This window comes from Cyanistes caeruleus, chromosome 4 (assembly GCF_971803275.1).
Source record: "Cyanistes caeruleus chromosome 4, bCyaCae1.hap1.1, whole genome shotgun sequence".
In the NCBI taxonomy this organism is placed as follows: Eukaryota; Metazoa; Chordata; class Aves; order Passeriformes; family Paridae; genus Cyanistes; species Cyanistes caeruleus.
Genome location: NC_141704.1, coordinates 59,399,093 through 59,412,989, shown reverse-complemented (window position 1 = coordinate 59,412,989; position 13,897 = coordinate 59,399,093). Strand labels below are relative to the sequence as shown.

Genomic DNA, 13,897 nt, shown 5'->3' with positions numbered 1-13,897 from the left:
CTTGAGAATAGCTGGTGATTAAATTCCTCGAGGCATGATTTTCCCAAATGCTGAGCCCTTCAGACCTCTACACAAGCACAGAACTGGCGGAACCCAGCCGGGGCTGTGTGCACTCAGTGTTTGCCAGTCTTTTCCTGAAGTTGTTTTTTCAGGATTTAAAGCTCACAAAAAAGGCAAAGGTCATTCAAGACTCATGGGCCTGGTGTACTTCAGCAGCTGGTTGAAAACTATATGAAAAAAAAGAACCTGACAGATTTCTTTAACATACCATGATTTTATTTTGTTTTTTATTTTTTTTTCCCTACTGATCATCCATTAGGGGCTAAATTGGATTATATTTGACTTACCATTCATTTTTGTGACATAACTTAGGGTGTGAAGTCTCACTTTGAAAGGTAGTTGTGACCATCTTAATAAAGCAGGCTACACACAGCTCTGGTCTGATCCAGGGCAGCAGCTCCTGTGTGTTTGTGTTGCTTCTGTTGAGCTCTTGGCAGATTTTTGTGGTGTGGGTATGTTCTTGCTGGCTTCATACATTGCCATTTCTGATCAAAAACTCATCAAGAAAATATGCTGACTGCATGTTGATGGAACATTATGCTTCCCAGGACAAGTGCTTTAAATTTTTTCTTTATAAAGTAGCAGAAAGAGTAAGTCAGAGTGCATGTTTTCTGCATTACACATACTGTCTTAGGCTGTTATTTTGTTGTATAGTTTTGCCTTCATTTTTTCTCCTTAAACCTTTTTGCATCTCTAATATGAAATGCAGAAAATTGTTGAAGGTGCACAAGAGAAAATTGGTTTGATAAAATCAAGCTGATGTACACATTTACCACTTCGGGAATGTTAAATTAGTGTTTTACACAAACCCATACATATTTACAAATGAGTACCAAACTGTGTTATAATCCTTGAAAACCCTTAAATATTCTACATTCAGGATAACTGAACATCAGCTTGGTGTCCTTCTTGTCAGCTTTTGTGAATAATTTATCTAATGGTTTTAAAAACTGACATTATTTTCATATCTGACAGTTGTTTCTTGCTTTGAATATATTTTGTTCTCACCAGAAGCAGCTGCATTTGATGTAGATTCATTAATTTCAGGAGATGAAATGGGAATAGCTGTGATATACAGTAAATATAAAACTGTGTTTTTGTTCACTGTGATTGCTTTGAGCTGTTGAGGCAGACTCTTTTGAGGAGGGAGGAATTGCCGGTGCAATTTGTTCTGTTTTTTCTTCTTCGCTCTCCAACCTGGTGATTCGCTCCTAGAAAATAATGATTTAAAACTTTACATCAATGTAATGCCTGTCTTTTTGTCAACATCCCACTTTTTCCACAGGTATTGGTGAAGTTCCCACTACAACCCTGACATCAATGATGGGAGCCTGTGCAAAAGAGAACTGTTCCACGAGTATCCCAGATCTTAACCCAGGTCAGTACAGAAGTTCCCTCAGACAGATCACCCAGAACCAAGTGATCCATGGAAATGTTCAAGGCCAGGTTGCACGAGGCTTGGAGTAGCCTGGTCTAGTGGAAGGTGTCCCTGCCCATGGCAGAGGGTTGGAATGAGATGGACTTTAAGGTCCCTTGCTACCCAAACCACTCTGTGGTTCTCTGATCTGTGTGTTGTTGTTGCAAGGACTTCTGCTGGTGTGAGAAGTGACAGTGACTGTTGTGAGTCAGAAGTGCTCAACTTCTGCAAGGCTTGGAGCTTAGTTGGCAGCTTTGCTGTTAAAGGGAGTGCTTCCCACACCTGATTTCCAAATTCTCTGACATTAATTTTGTTATTAAAAGAGCTTGCTGAATCATTATGCTTGAACATACAGGTTGCTTCTTGCCAAGTGACTTAGCTGAGAGAAGCAGCTTGCTGCTTGCCTGCAGCATCCTCACCTGCACGCACTGAGACACTGTTAGATCCAGTTAGGGCCATGGAAATTCATTTTCATGGCATAGCATATCTACCAGCAAGCTTTTGTGTATTTTTTCGACCTGCATCCAGGCCAAGGCCAAGACCTAAGAACCCAGATCCAGGCCCATATGTCTGTCTGTTTCCCACTCTTTCCATGGGGCACTGTCTAGTTGAGGTGGCTGTTCTTTCACTGCAGGCATTAAGTTTGGTTTGATGTGTTGTGGCCTTTGCAGCGGAGGTGTGTGCACAGTGGATGATCTGCAGGCTCAAAATATTTATTGCCACAGTTGCCTGTGGTTGATGGGGGCTGAAAGTGAGGACATAAATGGTCCCTTCCTGTGTGCCAGTATAGTGTTGTTTCATAAGCTTTATTCTTCCACTACAGATTTTTGAGTTTTTAGGATCAAAGCCTTCAGGGAGAGGGCTATAAAAGTAGGCTTTTTCTCCCCAGCTGGTGTGTAAACAGGCCTCATAAACAACATGGGAAGCTGTCTGACTAGATAGAGAAAACAGACTAAGAGCTATTGGCAAAACTGCTGCATTCAAAGAGTAATCAATCAGTCAAAGAGATGCAATGTGGCTTTTGCCAAGCTCTTTAAATGATAGAAATCTCACATTTCTCATTGTTTGGGTAGTGCTCCTTTAAAATCAAGCCATAATGAAAGAGGGCTGTACAAAACATCTAAGTGCACTCTTACTTAGTCTTGAAGAAATTTTATTTATCCAGTACCATTAAAGCCCACCAACATCCAGCAAGAACAGTTTTGCTCACCTTAAACACCTTGTCAAAAGAATTGTTCTACTTTCTGTCTTTTCCTGAGACAGATTTTCCCTCTGGCAAAAGTGTGAGTGGGTTGGAATGCAAAGGCATGAGATCACCATCCCTGGAAGTGTTCAAAAGGTGTGAGAATAGGGAATTTGGGATGTGGTTTAGTGGAGAACATGGCATTGTTAGGTGAGTGGTTGGGCTTGGTCTCAGAGGTATTTTCCAACTTTAATGGTGCTATGATTCTATGAGGTTTAGGGAGTTTCACATTGTAGCACCAGAGAAATCTACAGCTGTGTGTGGGGAAGAGAAAATGTTCTCAGAGGCATCTCAGGTCCTGACTGAGACCTGAATTACACTGCTCTTTGGATCAGATCACTGCTGATCATTTCTTCTGATGGGACTCTGCTTCTTCCTTGGGTTTCACTGGTGCGGTCTGTGCTCAGTCACTGCTCTTATTGGGGAGGGAGCTCCCCTGCTGGAGCCAGTGTGCTGAGCCCAGAGAGCCTCCCCTCTCTCAGCCTGCTGCTCACTGCTGCTCTGGGCTGTCAGCATAAAAATACTTGATCTCATCTGCCTCAGTCTCCCTCTCTCCATTCCAAAGACATTTCCATATCACTTCAGTTTATGCCTGGTGAAGTGCTGAATCACTTACAGAAACTTTACATCCTACAGTACATATCTCCCCATCCTCTGTAGCCCATAAAGACCTGTGCTAGAGAGGTGCACAGATACCTGTTTGTAAAAGGGGACATTTCCAAAGACTCATTCCACTGCTAGGTGTGGTTCTGCTCTGCGCAAGTTCTGCTGGATCCACGTGGGCATGGGTGTGTCTCACCTGATGTGCTTGTGTGGCCCAGGTAGCTGTGGGCCATCAGATGAGGATTCTTTGAAGTAAATCTTCCTATCATCCCTCCCCCTGCCCCGTCATTATCATTGTGGGGTGCTCTTAGCACTTAACCTGTTTTGCCTGTGAATTAAATTTAATCGAAAGACAGCCTGCCTAATGCTGTCCAGACCATCACAAGCCACTTTCCAGGGTGGAACTGTTTGCAAATAACCCCTCCCCTGAACCAATATTAATTAGTGTTAATAGTGGGTCCTTAACAACAATGCACTCTTACAGATCCACTGCACTTTCCTTTCTTTCAAGTACAGGCATATCTGGTGCCTAGAGGGGCTGAGCCTGTGCTGTGACTGCTGTTGAGCTTTGAAAACAGAGAGCTGAGGCAGAACATGGAGGGTTGCCTGGCCCCCAGGCTGAAGGCAGCTCTTGTTGCTCTGCATCTGGGAGTGGGAACAGAACAGCAAAACTGATGTCTGTACACTGCCCACAGCCTACATTGCTGCACTAGAGGTTTCTGCCAACTTTGGGCTGTCTGGTTCTTTGGCAAAGATCTTGCAACCTGAGCTTGCTTCCCTGGGAGCTTTTCTGGGATGCTGACGCTCTGTGTTGCAAGACGTGCAAGGTGATGGATCTTGTTTCTCTGAAGCCTGGCTTGCTCTGAATTAGCATCTCAGTGGACAGAGAGAGCTGGGTGTTAGGGCTGCTGGAAGATAATTCCCTCTTCAGCTCTCAGTCCCGGATTACTGTCTCTGTTCGCCAGAATCTGATCATCTGCTGCTTCCAGCACCCGAGTCTGGTCTTGTGAACAGTGAGAATATTGTAGTTACCTAAAGGAAATAGAAGCTGTGGCTTTTTTCAAGGCTTTTAATTTAGTTTTTGGATGGTCTCCTTCTCAAGCACAGCTCAAAAAAAAAAAATGAAAATAAAAGATGGAGTATTGTTTGAAAGGAGGGAATAATGGCAGGATACAACAGCAAAGATCAGTTGGTATGAATAACATCACTGTGCTAGTAAAAAAAATCTAGGTATGACAGGATAAAAAAGGTTTCTTGTTTCAGTCCTTTCAGTTTCAATATTTAAGCAGTTATTTTTAAATCCAGGATTATTGGGGGAGTAGTGTCTGTAATGACCATATATTTTTACAAGGAAGTCTGTCCTGATGTCTGCTTTTGCTTTTTTTTTTTCTCCTTTTTACCTTTCTTTTTGCTACTGAAGTTCCTTCAGTAGGGATTTGTTTCTCATTTAATTTGCCTATGGAGCAGAAACAGTGGTGGCAAAAGCAGCAGACATCAGCGCTGTCCTGCCTATCCCAGCCGGGATGCATGCACCACAATTTGGGAACCCAAATCCAAAATTAAATTTAAATCCAAATTACTTGTCTGCAATGTGAGTGCTTGCAGTCAATTCAATTTATCAGAGTCTATCTCAGCGCCCCAGATGTGGTGGTTTGGGGCTGTTAAATATGTGTTTCAGTCAACTCTCACAGCGGGATGTTGTTATTTATTAAACTATGTTACAATGAGCGCAGGGAGAAAACCGAGTGTGAATCGCTGCCTTCCCTGCCTAAGCAAGCGTATCCCTAAAGAGAAAGCAAGGCAGGAGGAATGACAATAACAGCCCTGACCCTCAGCCCAAGCCAGCAGGACACAGGGAACAGCTCAAGCAGGGCTCTTCAAGGGAGGCTGTGGATGTGTGTGGTGGGAGGAACTCTGGCCAAGGCGGACAAAGTCCCCCGAGGTTGGTGTTCCAGCCCAGCTCCTCTGCACGTTCAAATATCTCCTGTACAATAGTACCCTCTGTGGCTTGGCCAAAACCACGCAGCAGCACTGCAGCACAGATAAGAACAGAATCCAAGTTTTCAGGCTGAGGTCAGGGAGAGCCTTTCATTTAATGTCTGTCAGACCTGGGCTTGGGCACGTGTGCTGGTGGAAAGATCATGGTCAGACAGACTCGAACAAAAGCCAGCCCCCTCTTTATGGCTTGAAATGCTAACATGACTTGGCTTGTACATGAGTAGGTAGAGGAATGATTTCACAGGAAGACAATCCTTTTACAAATGTGCTTCTAATTCTCTGTTTATATTGCTTCTTGTCTATGCTGCATTTTTAGGGGGCCCACTGGGAAAGCAGTGGGAGGACTGCAAGGAGAAGGGGTGGTGCCATGAGCAGAGATGGTGGCTCTGGGTCATTAACAGCTCTGGTGGGAGCCCTGCTTGTGATTTTCTCTGTCTCTCTTCAGGCTAAGTGTGCCTGATGTGCCTAAGTATGTCACCAGCAGCGATGCGCACATGGATGGGGATGATCAATGAGGCTCTGGATGAGAAATATTAGAGACAGATGTGTCTTGCAGTTGCTTTCTCTAACAGAATTGTGGCTTTGTTTGATGAGAGATTCTTTGATGTCGTGGTTCTTGTTTGCAGGTGAAGAGGAGGAGGATGGAATAGAAAGGACCTGTGACACCCTGCTCATGTGCATTGTGACCGTGTTAAACCAAGGCCTGCGGAATGGTGGTGGTGTGGGAGACGTGCTCAGAAAGCCTTCCAAAGATGTGAGTGTTTTGGCTCAGGAAATGCATTACTCCCTGCGCATCTTATGAATGCCAAAGTCAATTTTTGGAGGCTGTAGACAGTGTTTCTATCTAGTCTGATCTCATGTCACACCGTTGATCTATCCATGTAATTTTTAGATCCCAGATGGGATATTTAATGGGAAGAGCTAAGCTTGGTATGATGATGATACTTAAAGAAAGAATCTCTAGGTAGTTGTTTACTACTTCTGGAAAAATGCAGAATATCATAACCTTCAAAGCACTGCTAAGAAGTCAGCCCTGCCAGGCACATCTGGAGAGCTGTGTCCAGCCCTGGGCTCCTCAGCACAGGAGGGACAGGGAGCTCCTGGAGCAGGGCCAGCAGAGGCTGCAGAGATGATTTAGGGCCTGGAGCATCTCTGACAGGGAAAGGCTGAGGGAGCTGGGGCTGTCCAGCCTCGAGAGGAGCCCCAGCTGAGAGGGGCCCTCAGCCCTGGGTGTCCCTGTGAGCCGGGAGGGCTCAGAGCAGGGCCCAGGCTCTGCTCTGGGGGGCCCAGCGATGGCACCAGAGGAACGGGCAGGGACTGATCCCAGGAAGTTCCACCTGGACATTTTAGCTTATATTCAGCATGTCCCTGGAATAGGTCCTGTTGTTTACTTGTACTCAGCCAGCACGAAGAGCAAACCAGAATTTCATATATGGTGGCATATTTTCTCTTCCAGAGGTTTCCTCAAAAATGCACTTCATTTAAGGACCTCCCTTAATATTTGGGTGGTTTCATGCATTTTTATTTAGGTTCAGAAAGAATATCAGAAATAAAGGCAATCTAGCTGCACTTTGCTTGATGTGCCATACGTGTTATAAATAAATTCAGGATAAAGTAGGATCTCAGCAGGGCTTGCAAGAGTCCAGAGACAACTCAAATCTGTATGGAAGAGCTCCCTGTGCTGGTAATAGGAGTCTAAATCCAATCTCACAGACTGGGAGGCTCTGCAGGAGCCAAAGTTTATCCCCAGTGGAGTCCGTAAGCATTTATGGACTTTGAAAGTGACCCTTTGAAACTGAACCTTGCCACTTAGCAGCTCTTTAATGTTAATTAAATTGAAGCACTCCACAAAGGGTAGTGCTATTATTCCCATGAATGTGTGGGAAACTGAAAAATTGGGTGACTTCATGTCTCTATCACGGTGAAGAAAAGGACTTGGGTAGTCCCTCCCTACTCCTGTGAGAAGGGATAGCAGAATTTCGCATATGAAAAGAAAGATCTGTAGCTTTGCTTGAGCTAATGAGAAAATGTTGTTTAATATTTTAGATTTGTGCTGTTTTTATACCTTATTGCAACCTTGCTATTACAGGAGCCCTTGTTTGCTGCACGAGTTGTTTATGATCTTCTGTTTTACTTCATTGTCATAATTATTGTTCTCAACCTGATCTTCGGAGTCATCATTGATACATTTGCTGATCTCAGGAGTGAAAAGCAGAAAAAGGAAGAGATTCTAAAGACCACCTGTTTCATCTGTGGTAGGTGTTACTGATCTCTTGAGATATTTGAGAGTGAAAGGAGTGAAAATTAACTATTCCTCAATAAATAAAGCTTGGACCCCAGGCGTGGCTGTCCTCTACAAAGAAAGTCTGTAAAAATTCCAGAGCTTGATTCCAAATTTATTCCCTCTCAGTAGGAGACAGATTTGGTTTATGAATCAAAAGCTAGCTTTGCTGAGAGGTGGCTTCACAGTCTCCACCCAGAATCCGAGGCAGACAGAAGAGTTGTGTCTCACGCTTGCATCATCACCACTAATGGACACGGGACAGCTGCTGACTCTTTCACAGAGCGTGCTGCAGATGAAAGCTCAGCTTCTATTTCACAGCACAGGGCATTCCAGAGGGGGAGCATCAGCAAGAACTGCTGATTTCAGAAGGTGCTATGAAGCAGGGAACAAAAAAATTTGGTGAAAATCATCCCCACAAAGCCCACGGAAAATCACGCTTATTTTGAAGTGCACTCATAAAGAGGGGCAGTCCTTCGCTCCCTGGGGGACTTCACAAATACCTGCTTTTTTGTAGGCTGGGTGCTGTTTCCATGGCTGTACTGACAGGGATGAATGCTGTGCAGAGCACAACATGTCTTTAGTGTCTGTGGACAGGGAGGAGAGCGGGAACATGGAAGCAAACACTGGTGATTCCTCTCCTTCCTCATTTCTTCAGAGATCCGGACCATTCTATAATGGACAAATCAAAAAAATTTCTTATGATGGCAGCTCTGTAGAGGCTGTGTAACAACAGAGCTGCAGGGACTCACCTTCTCTAAACCTTCTCAGGTTTAAGCCCACAAACAATCTCACTGAAGCTTAAGAGGGACTTTTTATATGCTTGATGCTAAAAGTGTGCATAAATCTTCGGAAGATCAGGGCCTGGTCTGCACAGTATGTGCTTCCCAGTATACATCTAGAAAGAGCCAGAGCCAACACTTGTAAAACACTTTATAGCCCTCAGCATGGAAGGCAGTGTAAAACTGTAACATATTTATTATATTGTTATTGTTATTAAGAGGAAATATCACAAAAGAGAATAAATGCTGCGTTGAAAGACTTCTGTCAGGAATGCCTTCTGGCCTGGTATTTCTTGCCTGGCAGTTATGGCTTTTAAATTAAGATCTTTCAAATTTATGATCCTTTAAATTAAGTTAGGTTCCTTTCTCTAACATATTTAAGAGATTTATGTAATTTTATGATGAAGTTTATTTTTTGGCTTTATGTTCTTCTCTTTTTGCAGGACTGGAGAGAGACAAATTTGATAACAAGACTGTTTCATTTGAGGAGCATATAAAGGCAGAACACAACATGTGGCATTATTTGTACTTTATAGTTCTTGTCAAAGTTAAAGATCCAACTGAATACACTGGCCCGGAGAGCTACGTGGCTCAAATGATTGTGGTAAGTCAATTTGGGCATGTGCTTTATGCAACTGAGAGATGCTTCGTGCAGCTAGGGCAGAGAATATCTTTCTTTTTCCCTCTCTCTGAACAATAGGAGGCATCGATCTGTATTTTTAAAGATCTTTTCACGTGTCTTAGTCTGCAACAAAACCCGATCTTAAACATAATGAAAAAGATGAAGGTGCAGGCTGCGGTCTCCAGTTTGGCGTCGGTGCTCTCATGCTCTGTGGGTTCTGCTGCCTCATTAGCCAGAGCTGGGGCAGGGAGAGCATGTATCATAACATCTGCTGCTGCTCCAGCTTTGCCCAGTGTCTCTGGGCTGCTGTCCAGAAAAATAACATCTCCTGCCTCACACCAAAATGTGGGGTCAGTGCTCAGGGCTGGTGCTTTTCTCCTATGGCTGTTCTGAACAAGCCAGTGAAAAGACCAAGCAGAGCAGCCACAGGGATTTGAAGAGCCACAGAAACTGCCTTGTGAAGCAGGGAGAGCACTTGGATTCAGAGAGAGAAGTGTGATGATGCTGGGCCAGAGAGGTGTTCGATTACATTTTGTTTCCAGCCTGCTGCCGAAGAGGGTTTGTTCTGCTGAGTGAGAGGAGTGGATTATCAAGGCTGCCTGGCTCGGGGCTTCATTTTGGAGGCATTCTGCCTGCCTGCTGGGATATTCTGGCGCAGCATTTTCTTCCTGTAGACTTGCTGGCAGGTATTGCACTGCTCAGGGCCTGTGCCAGGCTCTGTGGTTGCAGAGCTGGCATATGTCTGAATCCCGGAGGAGGCTGTAACCAAATGCACATCAGGCTTCACTGTTTATGCATTTCTGGAGCCACATTTCTTACCAAGACTATCTCTCTGTTATTCCTCAGCAAGCCTTTGACTGGACATACTATCCAGCCTCATTAATGAGGTGCTGGGTGGCCTTTTACTCCCCAGTTCAGCCCAGGGGAAGATTCTTCCCCTTTCACTTCAGCTGTTGTCAGGTCAGGCGCCAGGTTTCCATCGATCCCAGCTCCTTTCTGCCTTGTCAGTGCAGAAAGCTGGGTTATTTATCCTGCATTCAGATGGGTGTCCAGGATAGCTGGGCTGACTCACCTTTCTCACTCCATTGAGAGCCTAAGTGGTTAGTTTAGACAAGATGCCTAATTGGGAGCAGGCTAAAATTAGAGCTGACTCCCAAGCACTGTGCAGGCTTATGCAGAGCTTACCTTGAAGAACTCACATTAGTGGGAATGGTAGTGTTTAGACAGGAGTGTGGACAGCTTGATTGCTGGAGTTAAATGGAGCTTTTTTAAGTGCTATTGCCACTAGAAGGGCAGTAGCAGAAGGCAGGTGCTGTGGAAAGTGATGGGAATTCAGTGCTCAGGTGCAGAGGAACAACCTATTTCCTTCAATTTTGAACCATCAGTCTCATTGCCCAGCTCAGGGTGTTTATACTGTAGGCAGTGATGGATCTATACTTCTGCAGTTTGGTGAGTGAGGCAGAAAACCTAAAACAAATCCTTCTAGACTCTGTTACTCTGCATTATGAGAAATTATTCATAGTGGCAAGTTGTCCTGTTACACATGGAAATATTTTAGCTTATGTCAGAAATACATTTTGTGGAATCAGTCTCTGGGGCCTGTCTCATTTGTTCATTCCTCCTCTTCCTCTCTCTGCAATGTTTGTAGGACTTTAAACTTTGTGGTATATATGTTAAGTATTAATGTTTAATTCCAAGAGATGCATTAATATTCTTAGTAAGTATATGCATCCTGTGGCAGCAGTGGTTTGACTTTTCTGATGTGTAATTCACTAATGTATTTTACTTCTGCTCTTAATGGCTGGAACTCCTCTGTGAATAGTACTAACAGAAAAGCACCAAAAACTCATGTGGCACTGAGCACTGAACTGATTTCTCAATGCCCCTGTTCCTCAGTGGCAGAATGCTGGTTGTTTAAGTGGTTAGCAGTACTCCAGATTTTGAGGTTATTAAACTGTTTAATAAAGGTTATTTTGGATGATGGAGAGGTACCATCGTCCATTCTATGGACCTAGAAATGTAAAGCTTACATGGAGTGAAAGTATAAATGGTAGAGTGGGGGGGGGAAAAAGGAGAAATAAATGTTAGAACAAACTACAAGCATCTGGTATGGGATTAGTAGTTGTGTCTTTTTGAAGTTGTAATTCCTAGTATGAAATCCAGAGAAGATGTGCTGCATAGCAGGAGCAATTGGAACTTCTTAAGTGAACAAAAAAAGGGAAAATTTCTCTTGGAACCAGAGAATTTACTGTATACCCCATGCTACAAGGAATACTAAGAAATTAAAGAAAATAATGAGCATAATAATGATTGGAGCAATGGAGTATGATATTGGACTGGAAGAAGAGATTTGGAGATACAGCTTTGCTTAGGACCAAAAGAAGAGTCAAAAGGAAAACTCTCAGAGGCAGTTTTTTGCAGCTGTCAAATGTATGAGCTGCTCTAGCAAATGTGTTTGGTGTGTCCCAAACACAGCCTGATAGTAATGAAGTATATACCACAGGCACGAGATGTGCTACATTCCATGCACTAATTAAGCCTGAGTATGGCTTTTGTCACGAAGACAGAGAGAGAAGTTGTTTCAGACTCTCTGACAGCCTGAAAGCTGTGTGACCGTCCTCGTAATGCTGGGAGAAGTGACAGGGTAGGACAGCACATCCTGGTTAGGATCTGGCAGAAAAGAGGCTCAAAATTAACCTTTCACAAGGGACTTGCCAGTGGAATTGATTCATTGCTGAAAAAGGCTTGTTGAGGGTGTATGGGATTGAAGGAAAAATCTATAGATATGGGTGGGTTGGGATAGCAGGGCAGTCTCGGGACCTCTTTGGAAAGGACAAGGTGGCATGGATTTTATATTTCATGCTATACAGAATATGGCTGAGAAAACCGTGAATCATGCTCCTGGAAAAACTCTTCATTCTATTAGTTTATGTTATGATCAGGAATGCCTTCTATGGCTGCTTCTGTAACTTTAATGGATTCTGTGGAATTTAATAGAATTCTGTGGAATTTAATGGAATTCTGTGTTTTCGCAGCCAGATCACTTAAGGAGAACTTCTACCCAAATCCAGTCTTCAAGTCCTTCGATACACATAGGTCAAAATTTTTGGAGTATGCTGCAGTAATTTTAATAGACAGTAGAGGTTAGCTCCAAGTATCCTTGGAGTAGATACTAGTAGTGAGTATTCCTCACTATCCCTACAACTGCAGCAAGGAACCTGCAGTTAAAAATTTTTGTTTGCGTTTGCCTACTCCTGTCTTGCAGAGTATTGCAAGAGTTAACATTGGAATAATGATCAGTATTAACTAAGCACCAGGAAAAGCATCTACAATTTCTGATAGTCCTTTTCTCTGTTGCCCAGCCTCATCAGAGCCCAGAAATATGACTGTCTTCTTTGTGACTCTCAGTCTTTTCCGTGTATCATTTGTCAAGCAAACAGCGAAGCATCTGGTTTGAAGGCTTGCTGATAGCACAACAGATAAAAAACCAGGAATATTGTGGTTTCCTTGCTTTGGAATGTTAGTTGAAAGGCTGAGTGCCAAAATGAATGGGAGTTATTTACACATCATAGTTCACCTCTCCAGCTTTCCAGCTCAAGAAGGGGAAAGAAACTCGTGGGTGATGTTGTACACACCCCTCACTCAAATGGAAGATTCTTGCAGGTTTCCAAGTTCACTTTTATTTCTGTTCTAGGGCTAGTTTGCTTCAAGGCATTCCTCTTATCTTGTGTGTCTCTGGCCTCAGAACACCTTGGGGTAGAGCACTTCTTTTGCTTTCTTGCTCTGGACTGTGGACACTGTCTCTGCAAACTCCTGATGTTCCCTGTGATTTTGATTTTCCCAGCAGCTCTGTGTTTGCTTCAGTGCTTAGCATACTGCTCTGAGCAGTGATTGAAGTAGTCTGGAGCTATCCAGCTTTCATAAAGAAAGGTATTAATTTTTCTGTGTTTTTTTCTTTTTAGAAAAAAGCATCAAGCATAAAATGTATTCTAAAGCAACACACAGTTTATACACCTCAAGCTTTATGGAGCTGTTGGTGGGAATAAAGCACTTCAGCTCTTCCAGCGTTGCCCTTTCTTCTTGCACACTATCTTTTATCAGTTTTCGGGTGAAATATTAATGAATATTAAAGCAGGGCAGTAAGTTTTTATTATTTATTTGGTCTCCAAGCCTCTTTAATGAAGTCAGACAGGTATTATACAATATCTGAAGAGACAGAAACTTTGAAAAGCTGGCTGCATGCCTTGTGTTTGCACTGAGATCCTGCATGAATGATTCCCCTATTGAATTTTCATTCCTGTAGAAAAAACCCTGTTTATCTGACTCATTTGACCAGAAACACCATCCCTAGCAAACTCAGAGATGCACATGACTTGTATTACATTGATACAGCAATTGTTGGATGTTCCTTGTGTCCATTTGTCAGAGGAGACAGTTTAATGTGATAACTGGAACAATGAAGGTTAATGTCCAAACTTTTATACTTTGCTTTTAAGAGGTGTAATTTGTACACACATATTTCACTCAAGCCTTGGTAGCTGTAAATAGATATATGGAGGTTAAAAAAAAAGGACATGACTAGTTACTGAGTTTTTTGCAGCTCAACAGAGATATGATTTTAGCCTGTGATTTGTACCTCCATTCATTTGCAAAAGTAAAAAGCTATTGGCTTAGCAATTAAATTAATTATTTTTCCCATTGAAAGAATGAAAGACTTTAGCAAACGAAGCCCTAAAACTTTCATTCTCACGTGCTCTGTCCACAGTTCTTAGCAAGTTTCGTAATGGCTTTTATCAGCATTAGTGCTACCTGTCATAACTACATAATTACAGCACCTAATTATATTATTACTTATTTACCCTAGTTATGTAATTGGATGTAATTGTGCAAT

General features: G+C 43.0%; 1 protein-coding gene across 13 annotated transcripts in view; it reads left to right on the top strand.

Annotated features, from left to right (window-relative positions):
* ITPR2 (inositol 1,4,5-trisphosphate receptor type 2) overlaps positions 1-13,897 on the top strand; it is a 259,828-nt gene that overhangs the window by 226,070 nt on the left and 19,861 nt on the right. For all 13 annotated transcript variants that reach the window (XM_086885021.1, XM_086885019.1, XM_086885012.1 and 10 more), the window contains 4 exons: positions 1,346-1,438; positions 5,948-6,075; positions 7,411-7,576; positions 8,828-8,988. In XM_086885021.1, the coding sequence (XP_086741147.1) occupies positions 1,346-1,438; positions 5,948-6,075; positions 7,411-7,576; positions 8,828-8,988 (548 nt within the window). The remainder of the gene's footprint in view (positions 1-1,345; positions 1,439-5,947; positions 6,076-7,410; positions 7,577-8,827; positions 8,989-13,897) is intronic.